The sequence below is a fragment of the Antechinus flavipes genome, chromosome 6 (genome assembly GCF_016432865.1).
Source record: "Antechinus flavipes isolate AdamAnt ecotype Samford, QLD, Australia chromosome 6, AdamAnt_v2, whole genome shotgun sequence".
Classification (NCBI taxonomy): Eukaryota; Metazoa; Chordata; class Mammalia; order Dasyuromorphia; family Dasyuridae; genus Antechinus; species Antechinus flavipes.
In genome coordinates, this window is record NC_067403.1 from 156,925,607 (window position 1) to 156,949,398 (window position 23,792).

General features: G+C 33.7%; 1 protein-coding gene across 1 annotated transcript in view; it reads right to left on the minus strand.

Annotated features, from left to right (window-relative positions):
• PTPN13 (protein tyrosine phosphatase non-receptor type 13) overlaps positions 1-23,792 on the minus strand; it is a 213,733-nt gene that overhangs the window by 43,055 nt on the left and 146,886 nt on the right. Inside the window, 11 exon segments of the mRNA XM_051966187.1 lie at positions 2,616-2,974; positions 8,555-8,653; positions 8,754-8,968; positions 10,675-10,825; positions 11,801-11,886; positions 12,862-12,955; positions 14,574-14,702; positions 15,798-16,261; positions 18,703-18,834; positions 19,046-19,153; positions 19,459-19,548. Of these exon segments, the coding sequence (XP_051822147.1) occupies positions 2,616-2,974; positions 8,555-8,653; positions 8,754-8,968; positions 10,675-10,825; positions 11,801-11,886; positions 12,862-12,955; positions 14,574-14,702; positions 15,798-16,261; positions 18,703-18,834; positions 19,046-19,153; positions 19,459-19,548 (1,927 nt within the window).

The window sequence follows — 23,792 nt, forward strand, 5'->3', positions numbered from 1 at the left end:
CATTTCCAGGTTTTTGCCTCTATTACCATCACTCAGCAGGATGCTCTCCTTCTTGCAAGTTCACTCAATCCATATTTATCAATCAAGAGTCTGGTGGCTGGTGAATACCAACATTCACTTTTATTCTCAAGGAGTTTTGTACTTCGCTCAGTCTGTCCTCCCTAATTCCTGTCCTAACTTGGGGATTTCAACATACATTTGAGGACGCTAAGTAGCAATGTGGATAGAGAGCTGGTCCTGGAGTTGGGAAGATTTCAGTTTGAATTTCACGTCAGACACTGTGATCTTAAATCACTGAACTTCTGCTTGCCTTGGTCTTTTCAACTGTAAAATGGGAATAACAATAGCATCTATGTTCCAGGGATGTTTTAAGGATAAAATGAGATATTATTTGTAAAATGCTTAGCACTGTACCTGGTGCACACAGTAGGCATTACTATTATGTTATTAATAAAAAATGTATTTATAATATAATTATAAAGTATTTTAAATTAATTTTTAAAACACTAATTAACTATAAATATTATTTTGATATTATTTTAATACTTCTTCATACACCCTAACCTCAATTTTCTCATTTCCCATGAACAAATCCTTCACCCCACCTCAGCTATATATATAGAGATAGCCAAAACCTTAATTTTGCCATCATATATAAGTTCAACACTTTTATGTTCATGAAATTCTGAAATTCCCTTATCTGTTCACAAGATGTTGTCATTCCATTTCTCTACTTGCTCATCCCTCATCCCCAAGTTCTTTTTCAGTCCATTAACCCTGCACTGATTTCCCTCTCTTCCCTTCCCCATCCTGACCCCTTAGTGAAGGAGTTAACCACATTGTCCTCTTCTCTCAAGTTTCTTGCTCTTTTTTCCTATCCTTGTTCCTGCCCTGCTAAGCCTCAGCCTTGGATTACTCCCATCAATTGCTGGCTTCACTCCTATTTCTGAAGGAAGCTGGAGAAAACCTCGAAATTGTGCTGAGTCCACTACAAATTTATGTTACATAACTCCAACCAGGCCCTCATTGTGACAAAATAGTCCCTTTGTTGGTTCAGTCATGTCCAGCTCTCCATGACCCCATTTGGGTTTTTTTTGGCAAAGATACAAGAGTTGTTTGCCATATCTTTTTCAGCTCATTTTACAGATGAGGAAACTGAGGCTAACAGAGTTAAATGACTTGCCCAGGATCACATAGCTAGTAAGTTCTGGAGGCCAGATCTAAAATCACAAAGAGGAATCTTTTAGACTCCAGACCTGGCTACTTTGTCAGGAGTCCCTTTAAACCTCCCCGATTCCCTGTCTCATTCAGCAAAGGCATTTCAAACTTTTTTTTTTTTAATCTTTCTTCAAACCTCCCACTATTCCCCATCCCCACCACTCTTTCTCAGTTGAGAAATCTTCTCACTGAAAGAATTGAGATCATTTGCTGAGGGATCTCTCATCTTTCTTCTCCTTTTTTATTATTCAAATGGCTTTCTTAATAGTTCCTCCTCTCTTGTCCCACACCACCATAACATCACAATCATGAACACTTTTTAAAAAATTATCTCTCTTAATTCTCACAATTCTGAAAAGAAGCTACTATTCTTTCTTTTTTTGGCAAAGCAATGGGGGTTAAGGGATTTGCCATAGATTACACAGTGTCAAGTATCTGAGACTAGATTTGAACTCAGGTTCCCCTGAATCCACCACAACATCCAGTTGCCCCACTAAATCTTATTATTAGCCTTATTTTACAGATGAGAACTGATGCACAATGTTTTAATGTGTCACTTTGAGTTATAGAGCTAAGATCAGATTTAAACTCAGATCTTCCTTATTCTAAATCCAGTATTCTCTGCTCTTTTACCTATAAGATCTTTCTCCTTGCCAAAGGAGATCCTCTTACATATCCTTGTATCCTATTCCTTTCTGTTGCAGATTGACTTCAGGATCTTCCCTATGTTTATACCTAGTTGTTTACTTGTTGTCTCCTGAGTATACTGAGATTTTTTTGGGACAGGGTTTATAACTTCAGTGTTTAGAATAGTGTCTAATATATAATAATAACTTAAATACTTGTTGATTGATTATTTACATTTTAAAAACATTCTATCTTATACAAATTCTCAAGTCAGACTAACTTTGGTCATATACATACACACATATATGTATATATATTTCAAGATATATAATTTTGCTTTGTGATAATAATTAGATTGTAGATATTCCTGAGAAGTCAAAGGTCCAGTTCATACTAAAATGTGAAAAGGAAGAAAAGACAAAAAGGAAGAGAAAAATGAGAATCATTGATTTAGTTCTTCAGTAGTGGTTTTGTGATAGGGCTGGGAAAATTAAAGTTTTGTTATTTCATGCCTATATGAATAAAATCTGGTTCTATGAGTTCAGCTGGAAGGAACATATTAAACAGGAAATTCATCCAAGTTGGGGATAGGACATAAAAAAGATTTATACAAATTATTGCTTTGTTCAATCAGTCCAGAAAGGCAGGTGGTAACTAGCCAGACAGATAGATACATCTTGTTCTTAGAAACATGAAAGAAATATTTCTCTGGTTGTTAATCGTAACGAGAATAAAATGCTCTGATCATGTTGTAAAAATATCGATCATACCTGTCATAGTTTGGCCTAGTGGGTGGTTCCTGAGGGTAATAAAACATGGTAGAGGCGACTTCTTCCTGGCCACTTGTTTCATATCGACTGTTCACAGTTGAAACCACATTACTCAGAGTCTGATGAGAGGGTGAGTTCCAGTTAGTGTTTGTTATCTGGGTGGGAGTGATTGCTAAATCTTCTTCCCCACTTCCACTGCTGTAACCATAACTATCCCTCCTAGAAAGGGAGTGAAATGTTTCTTTGCTTTTATCAGACATTTCATTTTCATCTGAGCTGGTGCCATGATCCCCATGTGATGGTTGATGGGCTTCTTTCTTGCTGTCTGGAAATATCTGCATTGGAGAATGAATTGGAGTCTGCAATAGAGAAAGAAGACTGTCACCTATTACAGTGAACACTTATTTATTAGATAAATCACTGTGTTCTTTATATAACATTTTGCCCAATGGCACTGACTATCAAAGTCACCATATTCCCTTAAAATGCAAATTATGATATTATTTTTTATAGACATATCCCAAATGGCATTCCTAGAATAAACAAAACACTGTCCTATCATACTAATAATTTTGTATATTTAAGAATTAAAGTTTTAGCTATTATATTTAGTTAGATATCCTTGTTTCTTCCTATGGCTTTATTTCAATGCAATAGAAAAATATTGAGCTTAATTGAAAATAGGGTCAAGTGCCAGGTTATGTGCTAGATAGTTACAATCTCTTTGAGCCTTAGTTTTTTACATATAAAATGTATGACAATAATACTTGACTATGTACCTCCTCTCAGTTAATATTTCAAAGATATGAAAAATTTTTTCTAATGATTTTCGATAATTTTTAAGATCTGACAATGAATTCTCATATTCAAAAATCTTTAGTAGCTTCCTATTATCTTTAGATAAATACAAATTCCTGGGCTGGGAATTTAACAAAAATTATTTTCTATTCATAACACCAACAAAAGGAGCATAGCTGAACAGCTATATGCAGTAGTGGATAGAGTGTCACTTAGGGAGTCTTTCTGAACTCAAATCTAGCCTTAGACATTAACTATCTGTATGATTTTAGACAAGTTACTTAAACCTTTGCCTCAGTTTCTCATCTATAAAAGGAGCTGGAGAAAGAAATGGCAAATCAAGAAAATCCCAAATGGGATCATGAAGAATTGGGACGTGACTGAAACAACTGAATAACAACAAAATAATAGAACATAAAAAACAAGATTGTACATGGAATTGTAAATGTACTTCATTATTATTCCTCCCCTTCCCAAATATGTGATCAATTCCATATATTATTTTTAAAACTGCCTGCTTGTGTTTTTCTCTGTTCTCTTCTGTGTATGAGTAGAATGTTTCAATAGCTTTTTTTTTTCTGGTATGAGTATTTCTGTAATTTTTAGGCTTCCTTATTAGATGCTCTTTAAAAACTGAGAAAAGGGGCAGTTAGTTGGCACAATGAATAGAGCACTGGCCCTGAAGACAGGAAGACCTGAGTTCTAATTTGGCCTTAGACATTTAATCCTTAGTAGCCATATTTCCCTGAGCAATTGGGTAACCCCAATTACCTTACCAATTTAAAAAAATAACAACAAAAACTAGGAGGAAGAAAAATAATTATAACAAGTAAAATGAATCTCCAAAGTAGCCATACCTCCAAAAATGTAGAATTTCAGTTGAATCCCCCACTCTCTCTCTGGAGGTGAATAAATACAATACAGGTATACAAGGGAACATGACTGGTCATCACATTCATCAAAGTGCTTAAGACTTTTAAAGTTATTATTATTTTTTTAAACAATGTTGTTGCTTTAATTGTTCTCCAGTTATTCTGACTTTATTCTAAACAGGTCACACTACCTAAGATCCTCCCTAATAGCCTTTTCCCCTATTTCTGATGATATAATAATATTCCATTAGTGTTAGACCACAGTTCATTGAACCATTGCCCAATGATAGGTATTCCCTTAGATTATTTCCCATTCCATTTCTTCAGCCTTTCAGGGTCTGGAAGTTTGTTTTGCTTGTGATATTCCCTTCCTTATATTCCTCTTGCCACAAACATCCTTTGTCACTGCTTGTTTTTTGTTGAGTTGATATATTTCAACAGCAAATTCAGTATTTGTTTATGTGTGTGAATTCAATCCTCCTTTTTCTGTTTCAGATAAGAATGAGGTTCATTTGATACCTGCTCACTTTGTCACTTCTTCCATGTTCATATACTTTTTTCACATAGAAATTCCATCTCCTTATTCCTATTTTCCAAAATTAGCACCTTTCTTTTCTTTAAAATCCTTTGAAAAACATTATAGTTTTGAAGGAATCTTTGTTTCTCCTCCTCTTCCCCTCTCCCCCCATAGATCATTAGTGTTGCATTATCTGTACTAAGTTCTTAACGCAGGGCTGGCTTTTTCATGAGCAGTAATATAAAGTTTGTTCTTCCATTAAATGTCCATTTTCTACCTGAAAAATAATACTCAGCTTTATAGGGAAAATTAATTTTGATTGTAAGACTATTATTCAGTCATTTTCATTCATGTTTGACTCATTATGGCCCCATTTGGGGTTTTCCTAGTAAAGATACTGGAATGGTTTGGCATTTCCTTCTCCAGCTTATTTTATGGATGAAGAAACTGAGACAAATCGGGTTAAATGCCTTACTCACAGTCATATAACTAATAAGTGTGAGAACAGATTGGAGCTCAGAAAGAAGAGTCTTCCTGATTCCCAGCATAGCATCCTATCTAGAGCTCTACCTAAGGCACTTCCTGGGTATATAAGTATACTATTAGAATACTTTTATTTAAAGATCTTCTTTCATTTTAGTAAAAATAAAAACTGTCAGGTCTTGTGGGATTCTTATCCTTGGTCCTTGAAATGTTTTTTTCTAGATGCTCTTGTAATATTTCTTCATTCGAATAGAATTCTTCTTTAAATGTTGGTGACAAGTTCCTAGGACTTTTTTCCTTTCAGTGATTCCTTTAAAAAGGTCATTGGTAGATTTTTTGTAACTTTGTTTTGCCCTGTGGTTCTCAGGTATCTTTAAAGTTTTCATTTGAAATTTCTCAACATAGTATATGTTATAGTTTTCGTGTGTGTGTGTGTGTGTGTGTGTGTGTGTGTGTGTGTATAAATCATGACTTTTAGAGAGTCCAATAATTTTCAAACTATTTCTCTGTGACATGTTTTCTAGATCATTAAAAAAAATCAGATGATTTAATTACTTCTTTTAGTTTTGTTCCATTTTTTTTCTTTTGCTATTTCATGGAATCTATGATTTTTCCAATTTTAAGGGATTCCAAAAACTTGGGTGTAGTTTATCATTTTTCTTTGTAAGAGAACCTCACAAAAATTCTTTCCTCCAGATCTTTTTCTCATTTTCTCATTTCTTCTAACTTTGAAGAATCCATCTTTTCTTTTGAGTCTTTGCTTACAGTTGTTAATACTAGTTGGTATCTCAGATTGGCTAAGATGACAGGAAAAGATCATAATAAATGCTGGAGGGGATATGGGAAAACTGGGACACTAATACATTATTAGTAGAGTTGTGAACTGATCTAACCATACTGAAAAGCAATTTGGAATTATGCCCAAAGGGCTATCAAACTGCATACCATTTTATCCAGCAGTGCCATTACTGTGTCTGTATCCCAAAGAGATCATAAAAAAGGGAAAAGGACCCACATGTGCAAAAATATTTGTAGCAGCCCTTTTTTTGTAATGGCAAGGAACTGGAAACTGAGTAGATGCCCATCAGTTGGGGAATGGCTGAAGAAGTTATCGTATATGAATGTAATGAAATATAATTGTTCTATAAGAAACAATCAGCAGGATGATTTCAGAGAGGCTTGGAGAGACTTACATGAACTGATGCTAAATGAACTAAGTAGAACCAAGAGAACATTATACACAATTTTTTGTTCTTTTCTTACTTTTTTTTTCCTCATCATTTTCCTTTTTTGATCTGATTGTTTTTTTGTGCAGCATGATAAACATATATGTATAGAAGATATATGTATATGTATATAAAGAATGTATAGAAGAATTGCATTTGTTTAGCTGGATTGCTTGCTCTCTGGGGGGAAAGATAAGGACAAGAGAGGGAGAAAAACTTGGAAATCAGGGTTTTGCAAGGGTGAATACTGAAAACTATCTTTTCATGTATTTCGAAAATTAAAAGCTATTATTAAAAATACTAGTTGGTGTGTCTGATTTATTCAATCTCTCTGGCTCTAGTCATTGTAAATGAGACAGCTGCTGCTCTTCTGATCATGGTCTCATTTAGACTTTTCAGCTTCCCTTGGATTTTTGAGGTTCAGAACACTGGATTTCAAGGTATAGTGTCTCAAGATGAGAAGCTAGAGACTTCAGATTGCTGAGTATGCTAGTTCAAGCTGTGCTTACATTGGTCTCTAATGCTCTCTAGGGCTTCCAAAGTTCCAACATTTTTGTGGGTTTATAATCACCTTGGAACTTTCTTGGGGAAGTCCTCCATTTTTGTTGCTTCAAGATAAAAATTAGGTAGTATCTGTTTCTTCTTGCACTTTAAAGGTATGAGCTTGTTTGCTTTGGGCCTCCTTTCTATTGTCTAATAACTTTTTAGTAGAGTCTCTGGGGTTCTCTAAGTATACCATCATATCATCAGCAAAGAGTGATAATTTGGTTTCCTCATTGCCTATTCTTATTCCTTTAATCTCTTTCTCAACTCTTATTGCCAAAGCTAGCACTTCTAATACAATATTAAATAGTAACGGTGATAGTGGGCAACCTTGTTTCACTCCTGATCTTATTGGGAATGGTTGCAGTTTGTCCCCGTTACATATGATGTTTACTGCTGGTTTTAAATAGATGCTACTGATTATTCTATTGTCAGTATACTATTAGTTGAATTCATCTGTCGTTCTGGGGTGGAAGAAGTCACTCACTGTAGGGAGTTGGGTGATTTGTCTCTGCTTAGGTAGCCACTTTGGCTGGAATGTAGCTGGGCATTTCAAGCCTTTTTAATCTGGCTCGCACCCGCTTTTTTAAAGTCATCTCCTATCTTTTTGCTTTATACACTATTTTCCAGATGAATTAGCTTACCAGTTGTTCCCCAAATGTGACACGGTTGTTGGTTCTGCTTTTGTCCAGGCTGTTATGCATGCCTACAGCACACTGCCTCTACCCCTCCTGGTTGTCTTTGAAGCCCTAATTCCATTCTAAGTTCATTGCAGGAGCAGGATTCTATAGGAAGTCTTTCCTATTGCTTAAATAACCATTCCACCACTGTAAAGCTGTTAGATATTTCTCCTTGAAATCCCAAATTGTATTCTGTGCCATCCTCAAACTCATTGTCCTATCTTTCTATTTTTATGAAGTAGGCACTTAAATGTTAGCTAAATCAAATCCATGTTTAAAGGAATGAGCCAAAGTCAGGCTTCTGATAACTCATTTATGGCTACGTGGATGAATAGCAATCAATACCAAATTTACGATTCTTTTTCCAGAGATCTTTAAAAATATAATAACAATAAACATGTATAGTGTCTAGAAGGAAGAAATAGGAAGAGATGATGTCAGTCATTTCTAGTTCTGAGATTCTTATTGATAGGACAGAGCCAAAGAAATGATCTTTGGTAATAAGTAAGAGTGAGAAACAATTTGGCTAATTAAAAACTTAAAGCTCTACTTCATCAATGCAATAGCCAGAGAATTTCCTTTTCTTTGGCTATTGCATTGATGAAGTAGAGCTTTAAGTTTTTGATAACGGAATTTCATGCCTATGTTATATATTCCTGGGACTTCAAAGCACACTTAGTAGAACCCTTAATTTTTTAAAGATGAAGAAATCCAAGGCTACAGACTGGATTATGGATCACTGATAAAACAATTCAACTGAACTATAATAGCTACATTTTTATTTCCTTAAAAATGAAAAATTCCATCTCACAGAGCTTACCAAAACAGATGCATCTATCTCTGGCAGTGTACCAGGTGGAGGTCGGCAAAGAAGTAAAGAGACTTCTGGAGATGTTCCCCTGAGAACAGAGATGACGTCCTAAAGGTAATATTGATGAAAAATTAAAATACAGTTCAACAAACATTGTGTTATCATTCTGAAATGCTGGTGTTGCAAGGGCTGCATGTTTGCTACTTACATGCTGGGAGAGTCCTTTCAGAGAAGCCCCATTCACTTTCATGATGACATCTCCAACATCAATTTTTCCACTTTCTGCTGCTGGCTGTCCAGGAAACAGTTTTTTAACCCTTACAATGCTGGTGTTCCTTTGCTCTGGAATGAGATTGTCTTCACGGGAAAAACTAAAACCTAGACCTGAGCTATTTTTCAGTAATTTTACTTCAAATGTGTTGTCTGCAAAAGAAAAAAATAAAAAGGGTAGTTTTCATGTATCTGAGACATTCAAAAATCTTCAAGTATAGTGCTATTTTACTAGTCTAGCTCCCCTTTACTGAGGTAGCACCCATTCTTTATTGAGGGTAAGCCAGTGCTCACTCAGATCCTAAATCTATCTCTATGCTAAGAGAAACAAGTGAATATTTATATAATTCCAAGATCATTTGGAAATATAGTGGCTATGGAGGTCCAATAAATAATTTAAAAAGCAAAATTCTGAAAAAAAGAGAGAAAATGAAGCATTTTTCAAAACAGTTTATTTTATGCAAAGTCAATAAAGCATGTCTTCACTGCCTCTTACGTTTCAGGCTCTGAGCTAAGTCTTCTGAATAAAAAGGTTTTGAAAGGAAAAAAAGGAGAAGGGAAAACCATTAAAGAGAATAAGGCAGAGAAAGGTGAAAAACAACATGAACTACTTATGGAATAAAAATCAAGAAACTGAGTTTATATTTTAAAGTTGCATTCTGAAAACATTAAGTAACTAATGTTTGACTGGTAGAATTAATGAAAATACAGAACAATTAAAAAAACAACAACCAGGAAAATGAGAGCTAACTCTTCATGAAAACACTTTTGTGGAAGCAAAAGACTAGAAAAAAATTGACTGAAAAAATATAAATACTTCCTATAAGTCTATGATCTCAACTTAGAGGTGATGAGCTATGGTGCAGCATGAGTTTATATGCTGTCACATGCAGTTTGTGATCTTTTGTTTCATGGAACTACTGTCGTTGTTATGAGGAAGATTTGGGGGCACTGAGGGAGGGATTCACTGAGAAACAATAATGGTGTAAAAAAATATCAATAAAACATTGGAAAAAAAGAATGAGGCTGTGAAGTAACTGGCAAAGTTATGTATTCCTAACCAATAATCTGCTGTAATAAGAAAGAGTTATTACTTTCTTCTAGTTTAGATTTCATGAAATTTAAGTAAATAGAAAACTAGAAAACTAAATGTCTAGGTTAGAGAAACAAGTGGAAGGAAAATAGATGAGTACTGAATTGAAAGCAATATTGTTGTTGTTATACTTTGTTCTCGAAAAGTACTAAAATAATATCACTATGCTAAGAGTTAAGAAGCTGTAGATTTAAATCCAAGATCTGCTACTAAACATATGATACTATGAACCCATTTTTACTGCCCACAACTGATTACACATATAACTTTTTCTTCACTAAATCTCAATGAAAATCCCCAAATATATAAGGAATGCTATGAAAACATTAGCTATATAACTTTAATTTATAACTCCATATAATTGCATCATCAGGAAATGGGTTAACCACTCTAATTTGTACAAAAGCTCCTCAGTTGTTTCCCCCCCTCACTAAATTTTGGATTTTATTAATATAGAAAATGCTTCATGAGTAAACTGTCTTTCCCAACAGAGACTGGATTTTAGATTTATACTATCTGAGAGTTAATTGCTTGGGTTCACTATGAAATTGTCCTTTTTCATAGCTAGTATGGGGCAGGGGTGGGTCCCCCAGTCACTCTATACCTTTCTCAAACTATAATAATGTGTGGTGAAGTGAAAATAACAATAGATATATAAACATATAGAACAAGACTATATTGGTATATATTTCCGTTTTTACATAAATAACATGAACCAAAACCATTGAAAAGAAAGAATGAGGTAATAATTTCTTTTAGGACTGACCTTCAGTAACAAAATCATAGTCTTTGGTGTTAGCAGGTTTTTTCATGGATTTTTCTAGGGCAGTCTCTTCTAGAAGAGTTCCTTGGGGAGTCACTGGTGCATGTACTTTGGTTGTTGGAGGTTGTCCTTTTTCTAACAAGAGATGGACTACCTAGAAAAAAAATGCAGTACGTTGGTAAATTAAGATTAAAGAAAAGAATACATTTTTCCCAATGGCTTTCTGGGAATGACAGTTTAAAAGTAATTTGATATTACTCACTTACTTTACTGTATCCTTTATATCCATGAATCAAATAACCTGTATATTCTATTCACTCTTAAATGATTAGGCTGAAATTCTCCTATGTCTTGGAAAATTGTTTCTTTGAAATGCTGTAGTAAAAAATTTGATCACTCTGTAGTCAATTTAGTAACAAGTCTGTCCAAACCAGACTTCAGACAGCAGACATGCAGTGTCACAGGGTCCATGTTAAAATCCTTTCCAACTTAGCAAGACCTGGAATAGGTTGTAGGTCATAGGCACCACAGTGGAAAATCCAGGGTTATTTTCATTATGAGGGATTTTAATCGAGTACCAGAAAGATGGAGGCAGAAAATGAACAATAAAGGAGGTTATAGTGATATTTTAAAGATTGGTATCTCATTCTGGTCTTTATAATGACTTGCTATGAAGTCTCAAACAAACAATTCAATTTCTCTAATATTTTTCATCAAAATATATGTGTAAAAATCTCAGATATCCTATAAGTACCTAAAATGCATCAAAATACTTAATGTTACAATAGCCCAAGCTTCCTAACAGCTGTTTTGAAAAAGAATACCTCTAAACTGCTGTCATGCTAATTAACATAACTGAAAACTGAGAGATAAATGTTTGCATTTTAAATTTCTTCATGAAGCTCTTAGCTTTGGGTTAAGGTGAAAAATTAGAAAGGTAGCACCTTATTCCACAATTCAAAATGCATACTTACCATGTTTGACCATAAGCTAGAAGAAGAAATAAGTGGAGAAAATATGAAAATGATTGTCTGCCAGATTTGCTGACAAATTATACAAATTCACAGAGTTTGATGTTTCTTTATTGTATTCCTCTGGTAATTTAATAAATAGAAAAAGCATACATTACCTGCCCTGTATTTCTTAATGCTTCCACTGCCTGTTTATGTGTAGTTCCTTCCAAACTAACTCCATTAACAGATAGAACACGGTCACCTTAAAATAAGAAAGGAAGAATAATTTGGTAATAATTGAGAAACTTGGTATCTTTTACTCTACATGATAACCTTTTAGGGTGGGGATAGGGACTGAGGACTGAGGCAGTCAGGATTAAATGATTTGTCCATGGTCACATATCTAATACTAAGTGTCTGAGGTTGAATTTGAACTCAGGTCCTCTTGACTTCAAAGCCCAGCTAATTGGGTGCATTACATATAGTAACTGTTTAAAAATACTGCATGGAAATTTTACAAGATCACCTAGTTTATTGCCACCAATATGTTTTTAAACAAGTTTAAGCTCCACTTTTTCTATAATTAGGACAGATACTTGGTACAGTGGATATAGCTTGGGCTTGGAATTAGGAATACTCATCTTCATGAATTCAATTTTGACATGACTCACTAGCTGTGTGACACTGGGCAAGTCACTTAACCCTGTTTGCCTTAGTTTCTTTATTTATAAAGTAAGTTGGGTAAGGAAATGGCAAACCAATTGGAGATCTTTACCAAGACAACTCCAATGGGGTCATAAAGAGATGGACACAACTGAAAAACAAAAAAATCTTGCATAACTAGGTTGGTGGGAAATACGGCCCCAACAACACACTGAAGTGTTGGTCCAAACCATGAGAAGAGACCATATACAACTGAAACACAGATATTAGGAGAGGAGATGAAAAATGTTTCCTGATGAAAACACATTTGAACATGGCCAGTATTGTTAGAAGTTACAATCTTTGTCTTTTTCTGTGAAAGTGAATCAGGGCAATCGCTGTGTGACAAATTTAAAACTTAAAATCAGGACTTTAAGCTGGGATGAAGAAAATTTCCATAATAGCATCAAGATTGTTCCTGACTGTTATGCTTTAGTACATTTTTTCCCTTCTAGATTGTGAATTAAACAGCGTATATTAATTTTATTGTTTCCTTTCTTATATATGAGATAGAGAAAAAAATAGTAGAACTTACCTTTGTGAATTCTACCATCGGACTCAGCTGCTCCTTTGGGAATCACAGCCTTCACATAAATTCCACCATGTCTGACACCGGTATTTACTCCTCCCTAAGTGGAAAGAAGCACAAAAATAAGAAATGCCACAATCCCATTCAAACCTTCATAAGATTCAAAAAACATGATCTCAATCAAAGAAAGCGTCTTAAATTCAGCACATACAGTGACTTCCAGAATGAAAATGACAAGCCCCAAACCTCTAGCATATTGATAATGTGGAGTTTCTGTTAAGTAAAACTCTCTATTCAAACCAGAATACTCTAAGCTTCCTGTCACATAGTGAGTTTATTTCTGCAGGGAGATTGGTTCTTTGGATGTTTATATCATGCATTAAGAATGAGATTACAGAGGAATGCAGTCAGAAATACATTCATGCAAGATTAGTTTCTGCTTGTGACTATTTGAAAGTATTCTCAAGAACAATGGACTTTTTTCCATCATAAAAGATTAGACTGAATATAAGATTTCATTGGCACAGGGAGCTTCCAATGAAGAAACTCCTCTGAGTGAAATTAAACTCTTGCTACAATTTACAGACTCTGCCTGTTTCAGTTTTCTCATCTGTAAAATGGGAATAATAACCACAATAATCAACCCAGAGTTACTGTGAGACTCCAATGAGATAATCTTTGGAAAGCATCTTGCAAATCTTAAAGTACCTTATAAATGCTATTATTGCTTTGAATATTTTTGTTATAATCAGGTCAAATATCCTAGAAAATAAACACTGACTCTTCTATTTTGAATGGCTATGATTGAGAAGTTTCCAAATATTGCATGTGAAATTAACTTAATTGGTTCATTTTACTATAATAAAATATGGCTTTTATTTGCTTCTGCAACACAGGCAGATAATTCAATGTAAATGAAGGGCGAAAGGGAAAGGACAGAGTAAAGTTTAAGTATGATTAAACATGCTATTAAATTGGGTTTCTTCTTCTAATGAAAAATTTTAATATTTATATGCAATATTTAAAAATTGTTTTAAAATTAATTTTGATATAGTTGGAGCTATATTAAATATCTAATCTATAAATGTTAAAATCTATTTTTACCATTCTTATGGAATTTTAAAATAATATTGCATCAGACAGTTTAGACAAAATTATAAACTATTTTAGTTAGAAATAAATATTTATTATAGGAAACCTTTACATTTTAAGGTTGTAAGCTCACATTTATATGTTCATTTTTCTACACAACATTTATTAAACAAATAGTCTTGTTTGCTTCATAAAATCCTGAGCATGCATAGGATCAAGTATATGTGGAAATCAGTCAATAATGGTTTGTGGCATAAGGAAAAGAATGTTTTCTCTAATATTTTGCTTTGGCAAGAAACAGCCCAACTCCAGGAAGTGGCTTATTATATTTAGTGATTTTGAGGGCATCATTTGATTAAGCAAATCTGAATTTAAATCCCCATAAAACTCTTGGGGGGGAAAGGAATATTTTTCCAATTTTTTTTCTTGGGTAGTGGAGAACAAAAATGAGACCACAGAAAATAGTAAGAGGCTCTCTCCCTTCTGCCCCACCCAGGATTTCGAGTATGCCTCAGTTTAATAGAACTGGGAAGACTCAATAAGTGGGTCAGAATAAATGTGTAAGTTACTCTACTGCTAGAAATGGAAAACAAAAGAAAACATGTGAAAACCTTTTCAAACAGTACCGTGACACTTATTCCCAAGCTGTTATCATTTTTAGACAGTTCAACTTCAAAGATATCTCCAGGTTTAGGAGGTGCTGAAGAATTTTTTTTTAAATTCATTTTGGTAGAAGTACTCATTGAAGAAGGCTCCTTAATAAAGAAAAAACAAACAAAAAACAAGGGATTTTCTGTGTCAAAATGTATGATTTAGTGGAGGAATCTCATGGGATTTTTTTTTTTTTTGGAGGGGGGCGGAGAATAAGCCAAAATGTGGTATAAAAGGATACAGTAAATTCATAGAAATCAGCATTGATTGTACAATCCCATCATTTAACAGATGAGGAAATACAGGAGTGTGGTGACTTGCCTTAAGTCATAATTCTAGCAGACATGAATGAGATTGGTACTTGAATATAGGACTTTGATTCTAGGCCATGACCCATTTCACATTTACTCTGTTTTCAGTTTGTAAAATGTTTGAGAGAAGTTTTAAACAACTTTAAAAATTTGTCATCATAGTTTTTTGTCTTTATGTCTAAATTCTTATTGTATTCCTACAGATATCTGGATTTTATCTACTTCATATAAAATATGCAGGCCGAAGATATGTTTGTATATGTTGTTTAAAAACATTCTTTTCATTTGGGCACATGTTTGTTTCATTCTTCGAGTAAAATTTTGCATTGTCTAAGCTCCTTTGTAATTGAATGGCCAAATTGTAAAAGTGAATTTTATTCTTTCAGTCTTCCTTAGCTTCCTCATCCGTTTACATAAGCATGCAGCTCATTGCAAGCGTTCTAAGATAACATAAGCTCTAGGGTTAGTGCTCAAAGCTTCTTATTTCTTTCAGCAAACAACAGTAGCAGTTAGTGGGTGAAGATCTAAGGGTCAGAGAGAGACCTGGAAGAGATCACTGACAACAACCTCTCTTTTGGCAAATGTGGAAGATGAAGCTGGAGGGGATTAAATGACAGTCACCACAAACCAGGATTCAAATCCAAGCCCTCTGATTTCAAGCCTTATTCATTTTACTCCCCTTAACCACACTGTCTCCCTAGCAGAAATACTCATTTTCCAGACCCACAGAAGTAGCTAATGAGAGATAACTCTGCCAGAAGCAGTTAAGTGCTCCTTGATCAAACTATGGGACACTGAATTTTTAGGAACTTAAAGAGATTTTGGAAGTGTATAAAAGAGGGAGGAGAGTTGCTGTTAATAGAAAGTAGTCTGGGAAATAGCTTATACCTTTTTAGTTTGATGATCCTGACTGCTTGAATAAGTAGCTTCATCCATGTCTGAATCCCCACGGTCAGAATAATCCACGGTTTCTGAGATGCCCAACTTTTTAGTTTTGCTTTGGTTGTGCTCATTTGAGGTCTGTTTTTTCTCAACTGCTTTAGACACAGCCAAGGAAGAAGGGCTGGAATGCTGGAATTCCTGCTGGGCAGGGGCACCCAAATGGTTTACTAAGAAGCCATTCAAATGGCTCTGTGACAAGTTGGCACTCTCAGTCCTAGAATCCTGTGAACTCAGGCTTCCTTCCTTTTGGCCCCCTGATAGTGGAGAGGAACAAAGTGAGATACGCCGCTGATAACACTGTGTCTGATGGTGGTCTTCTAAGGAAGATTCCAGATCATTGTCTTTAATGGAAGAAGGCCTGGGAACATAATTTTTTATCCTATTGGAAAGATATGTAGATGTAGAAGGCGCTGAAAATAAAAATTGAGTGAGAATTACATTTATTTAAGGAGCAAAAATTTCATTTGATTAGCAAGCATATAAACAGCTTTTAAATTAAATGTTGAATATATTTATTTGCTTTCTTTTTTATCAACAGAAAAAAAGGAAACAAGCTAATATCAAAATTTTATTTTATTGTTGAGAACTTCAAATAGCCCAAAGCAAACAACCAAAATAAATCTTCCTTGATATGTTTTAGTTTTGTCCAATGAGAACTAGTGATCATAAATAGAGTCCACAATGCAGGGTCATTATTAATAATCAAAATAATAAAGAACAAATTCTGTTCATAATGACATTCATTATGAAAGTAAAAGTCTAGTATATTTTGGAAATAATAGTGCTCTTAAAAACAAAAATGGTTTTCTGAAATGGAAAGATTTGTTGGAAATGATGCAATACAAAGTAAGTAGAACATGAAGAACAATATTCAAAAAATGACAACAATATAAGGGAAAACAAACTCAGAGATCAGAACTCAATAATCAATCTTGACTTTAGATGATAAAATATATCTGCCTTCTCTCATTATTGAGGTGGCCAAATAAAGCATAAGATGAAGTATTTGCTAACAGATGTGGTAAATGCAGAATTTGTTTTGTATAATTTTATTTCTTTGTTATAAGGGAGAATTCACTTAGGGGTGAAATGTTATTAGGAAGTGATTGAAATCAACAAAGCATCAAAACAATTTAAGAAAATAAAAAAAAAAAGACTCCCACTTCTAATTGAAATACCAATACTGCTGTCCTACTAAGAAACTGATATTGGAATTCACAAAAAGAGACGCAGATTGCAGTATAATCCCCTAATTAATGGAATTATATTTAATGGGTATAGGATATCATGGAATTATGTCTAATAGATATAAAATATCTTTCCTGGGAGTCAATCTAGCCCCCAATATTTTCATATAGCATAAAATTTAAAAGTATAAAACAAAATAAATAACAATATAATATTTTTAAATTTTATATTTATATAACAATTTACAGAGATTATTTCATTTCTCATAAAAATGTTGTGATATGGGTAATACAATAAATTTTTAACTCACTTTAATCTATCTTGGATTCAGCTTCGATTTAGGAAGTGATCTTCCTAAAACACAGGGTCTGACTAGGTTTTCCTATTCCTCCCTCCTTACAAATGAAAGCATACCCAAAATATTGCTAGTGCTAAGTAATTCACAGCATGCCATTTTTTTTTGGTACAAAATGGACCTTTTTCTCTTTTGATTTCTGGATCTATGTCTAGCAGAAATATTTCTGGGTCAAAGTGCATGCACAATTTAGGAAAGTTTGGGCAAGAGAAATTCCATTTGGAAAAACTATAGCATGTATAAAGAAATCTGAGAGTACCCAACCAAAAGTTCACAAGAAACTTGCTACAAAATTTCCCTACTTGGTTTCCTTCAAATTTTAATCACTGATTTTATGTGTGTAGAAGTCTCTCAATTTTATGTAATCAAAATGGTCTACTGCATCTCCTGTGATTTCTTTTCTCCTAATTAGTCAAGAGAGTTTTGTATCATTTTGTATTCACTCAGAATTTATTATGGTCTATGAGAAGAAATGTTAGTCTATGCGTAATTTCTGCCAGATTGTTTTTTACCTTTCTGAGTAGTTTTACTCACATAGAGTCTCTGTCTCAGAAGCTGGAATTTAGCAAACTGTCTTTGATGTATCAAAATCTACACTGCTATATTTACCTGTTTTTGTATGTTGTAAATCTAAATTATTCCGCTGATCAAATTTTATATTAATTGGTGTCAAATGATTTTGTTGATTATTGCTTTTTAGTATAATTTCAGATCTAGTATTGCTGAGTCACCTTCTTTCCCAATTAAAAATTTTTTTCTTTTATCTTCTTGACATTTTATTCTTCTGGATGAAAAGCTGTTGTATAAATAACTGTGTTAGTCAAGATGTATTTATTAAATGTTTACTGTATACCAGGCAATGTGCTAAGAATGAAGGATACAAAGAAACAAAAATAACTCTTGTCCCCTTCTTATGGAGACAACATGTAAAAATAGCAATGTACATCATACATTGTGTACATGTGAGAATGTATGTGCATGTGGAGGTATAAAGTAGATGGAAGATATTTTCACTAGGTGTGGAAGAAACCAATGAATGCCACCTGAAGGATAGTAATTTTGGGTAGTACTGTTATTTTTTATTTTTATGATATTGTTGTGGCATATATACAGAAAAGCTGATAATTTATGTGGTTATGATGCTTTGTAATATTAATTGTTTTAATTAAGTTTTTATTGTAATGTTAGGATTCTCAAAGCAGATCATTATGTCTTCAAAAACTCTTAAATTCAGTATATTGATTTAATATACTGAAACTTGTAAATTTAACAAAACAATACATAACTAACAGTAATTCATTAAATTACCTTTGGAAATCTTTTCTTTTGGCTTGGAGATAACAAGTGTCACATCTTCAGGAGCATTCTGCAAAATTTCTAATGCTGCATTGTAGCCAACTCCTTCAAGACTCATGCTATTCACAGATATTAAACGATCTCCTGTATAAAGAAATATACATAGTTATTGGCAATCTGGCACTTTCAGCAACAAGAAATTTCATTTAGAAATTTTATTAATGCCTCTCAGAGAGAGAGTTTTGACTAAATTCCTTTTATCCTATACAGGTACCATAGATAGCTCAAATAAAAATGCATAATGGCACAAGTCGTTTTTTTTTCTCGTTGAGGTAAAATAATCATTAAAAAGTACCTGGCTTTAGGGAGCCATCCAAATCAGCAGGTCCCCCAGGTGTTACTGAACTGATAAAAACACCCAGATCCAGTCTTCCTGTCTTCTCTCCACCAACAATCTGAAATCCTAAGAAAAAAATGCATTTTCAAAGAATCCTTTCAGAATTGTTACTGCTTCTAATGACTCATGTTTGGCTACTTGAAACTCAGAATTCCGGTCTCAGCATTGAATATGAATGGCTCCTAAGTCTATTTTAGAGGCTATCCCTGTCATATGGAAAATTACAAATGGAGATATTCTCTATTTAATTTAGTATTTAGAACATTTTCTGTAGATAATTAGCTTTTGCCAAAGATAACTTGGGGCTTAAAAGCCTTTCAACTGTTCATGGAATTCTCTCCAGCTCTTCATTATCACCTGCAATGACTTACCTAAGTCATATTTGTTATCCTTTTTCAGATTCACCAAGGTGATTTCCCTTTCTGGTGAAGACACAATGCTCCATCTTTTTTGCAGACCATCTATTGGAAAGTCACATTTTAAAAATAAAATATACAGAGTGAAGGTATCAAGGGTGCATTTGTCAGTTTCTTCCAACTTAACTATTAAAATGATTTGATCAATCATTCAGTTACTTATAAAGGACTCTTGTTAAAGTATATTGTCTAATTTGATTAGATTTTCTTGTAGTTTTCTGTACAATCTTGCAGTTTTTAGCAGTATAAATGTGTATGTAATACACATATATTACATACACATACATATCCATATATGTTGGTAGCTTTTATCTGCAATTTAAAAGTCAGAATTGTTATTTCTAAAGACATGGGATCTATAAATAAAATGTTCATCTACAAAAAGGGAGATTGGACTAGATGACCTTTGAGATTTTAAGTAAACCAATGATCCTAAATTAAGTTTTGTTTATTGTTTGTTCTATTCATTTTTATGACTGTTATGGCAGAGATTATTTTCTTGGTTCTGCTTATTTCACTTTGTATCACATAAGTTTTTCCATGTTTAAAAAGAAAACTTAATACTCATTAGTTCTTATTGTGCAGTTATTATTCATACCAAACAGGTTCTACAACTTGTTTATTTATCCTCAAATTAATAGGGGTCTATTTTGTTTCCATTTCTTGTTACTGCCCAAAATGCTGTTATAAGTATTTTGTTGTATATGGTATCTTTCTTTTTATTTGTGACTTCTTTGGTGTATATACTTAGCATTAGAATACATGGGTCACAGGATCTGTACATTTAAGTCATATTCTTAGCATACTATCAAATTAGAAAGTGACAATCTGTATTTGTCAAATGCTTTTTATTTTCTCAATGAACTTATACACATTTCACTTTACTATAGTAAAATTGGACAATTATTACTCTCATTTTTACAGATTCAGTACAGAAAAAGTAAGTGATGTTCAGGGTCACAGAACTATGTAGTAGTATAACAATCAAGATGAGAATCTAAATTCAATTTCTACTTAACATTCTTTCAGTTAGAGAAATATGTTAAAATAAATACTGCACAGAAAACTAAGCCCAGCAATGTACTAATAAAGAATTAATGATTCTTTTTTAATTTTGTTAATACAAAATATCCACTTAGAAACATAAATATATATTTTTAATTCAATTACTTCCACCCCTGCCAACTATTGTCCTACATCTTTTCTTACCTTCCCAGCTAAACTCCAAGTCTTCAATAGCTGCCTTCTACTTTCTCTCCTTTTTCTTTAACTTCTGTAATGTTATCCAACCTCAGTAATCCACTAAAACGGTTCTTTTCAAAGTTACCAATAATTTCTTAATTGCCAAATCTCTTTAAAGGCCTGTTCTTGATCTTTATTCTCTTCAACCTTTCTGTAGCCTTTTTATACTGCTGATTATCTTCTCTCTTCTCACTAATTTTCTGAGACATTTTTTGATTCTTCTATCTATCTGATGACTCCTCAGTGTTCTTTGCTGGACCCTTATCTAGATCACAGCTTATAACCTTAGGTGTCCTTTAAGGTTCTATCCTGGGTCTTTTTTTCTTTTCCCTTTATATAACTGTCCTTGTTGATTCTGTTAGCTCTTATAGAATCAATTGCCTACCATCTTTAGGCTGATTATGCTCAAATCTACTTATTCTGATCTAACCGCAATGTTGATTTTTCAATCTTGCATTTCCAACTGCCTTTCAAATGTTTGATCTTAGTGGTCATCTTGAACTCAACATGTCCATTATTCCCGTCCGTCAATCCCTTTAGTCTCCTTTATTATTGCAGAAAGCAACATCATCCTACCAGTTTCTAAGGCTCACAACCTAGGAGTTATCCTGGATTCTTCAGTATCTCTTAACTTCCCACATCAAACGGGAAAGATATATTGATTTCACCTTCACAACTTTTCTTTGAGAAGCTCCTTTCTCTCTCTGATACTGCTACTACTTTACTGAAGGCCTTTACTACCTTATGCCTGGACTACTGCAATAACCTGCTGGTAAGTCTGCCTGCCTCTGATCTCTACCCACTAGAATTCACCTTCTATTTAGCCACCAAAGTGACCTTTCTAAAATGCTGGTCTAACTATATCACCTCCATACTCAGTAAAATATTCATTGCCTCTAGAATCAAATACAAAAGGTTATATTTGACATTCAAAGCCCTTCTTAAAATAGTCCCCCTTTATCTTTCCAGTATACCATATTGCCCAACATGATTCTGTGACACTGGCCTTTGGTGGTTCTACAAACAACCTCTTGGCTATGGGCATTTTCTCTTGCTTCCCATGCCTCCTCCCTTGACTACTGACCTCTTTTGCTTCCTTTAAGTCTCAACTAAAATCCTGCCTTCTATAGGAAGCCTTTTTCAACCCCTTTTAATTCCAGTGCTTTCCCTTTCTTAAGAATTTCCTATTTATCCTGTACAAAAGCCTTTTTGTATATCTTTGCTTGTCTCCTTCATTAGATTGTAAACTCCCTGAGGTTAATGCCTGTCCTTTACCTGTTCTCATAACCTCAGCACTTAGCATAGTGCTTGTCACATAGCAGATACTTAATAAATATATGTCAACTGATAAAACATAACTTTATGAAAATCTTTAGACTGAAAGGTCCACAAAAGTAGTTAATAGCTCTTCCTTGGTGAAGACCAATGTATCTTTGATAATTTATTTATGATCAGTAACTATAAAGAGTATGATGATTTTGCTATATTAATATCTTAAGATACATCAAATTTCACTCTATGGATTTTGAATATTCAATACCATAAACAATCCTCTGACTTTATTATAAAAGGACTGATAAGTTAATTTTATATGAGCTTCTGGGATAATTCATTTTAAAGGAAAATCATATTTTGCAAAAGATAATAGGTGAAAATATCCCGAGTATGGTGGTAAGGGAGGTAGTGTTTTGTTTTGTTTTTTAAGTACTGGATTTTATAATAAAAGGATCTGGGTTAGAATCCCAACTCTGGAAAGTCTTGCACAATAATTAAATGATATGGATTAAATCAAGAAGAATAAAGAATAATATTCATAAGGAATAATGTAATAATAAACAATACTAAAAGGCAGCCAAATGCAAGTTTATCATAATGAATGATCTTGGGATGATAATGAAACACTTTTCTTTGTTCTTGAGAGAGATGTTTGAGACTTGGGATATACAATGTTTGGTGTTAATAAGACTGCATGTACTAATGTAGCACCTATTCTAGTGCAGGTTCTAAAATAATGCCTAAATTACAGGATTTGGGGGAAAATATTAATAAAATCAAGGATCTATTTGTATAATGCATTATATTTCATGGAATCACACAAAGCCACAGAAGTTAGGAGTTCAAAGGGACCTTGCTGTCATGTAGTCCAATTTGAATGGGATCTCCCTTCTAGCATATCATACAATTCTATAAGTAGTCATCTCCAGCCTTTACTACCTTCATCTTTTTGACTTTTACCTCCATCTCTTGAAATCCCTAGAATCCTTCAGGACTAATTGATTGTCTTTAGTTATTAAGAGTATACATTGTCATCCCTTCTCTCCATGTAAATTTCTTAACAGTAGGGACATTTTTATTAGTATTTCTATATCCCCACTGTCTAGCAGAGTTCCTATTGCTTAATAAATGAACTGGTCTAAAAGACAGATTAAGACCAGACTATGGGTAACTTTTCAATTCATCAGTAATGACTTTTTAAAAACCTATGTCTCAAAAGTATAGAGATATGCAAAGATGAGAAGGGTGACAGACTGTCCTGCATACATCAAATTCTGTACATGTTTTTCCAATATGGGATGGTTTACCATAGATGGGAACAGGAAACTGAAGAAGGGAAATAGTAAAAGCTAGCTGTTAAATAATCATTCTCAAAACATTTTCCATAAGTTCAAGATTCATTTGGATTAAGAACTTTCTCTTTGGGCAAGCACACACTTCCTAGAGGAAATCAGTCCTTTGCATTTGATTTTAAATCATTTAAATCAGAATAACACTTAGTTGACACCCAGTAAGTGAGTTTTGACAGTTGGGATGGAAAAAGGTAAGGAGGAAAAAAAATGGAAGAAGAGAAGACACTTATTACTATGTCACACTCTTTTATCCTCATCTGACCTTTTTTCCCCAAAGCGCTCTTCACATAATTCCTTACTCTTTATCTTGATTATGCAATCTATTCAAATGGATTTATGGGATCTATCTTGCTTCTAAGACTGAAGGAGAATCTTTTTATAGTTTCACAATGCTTTACCAGATGATGGCACAATAGATAG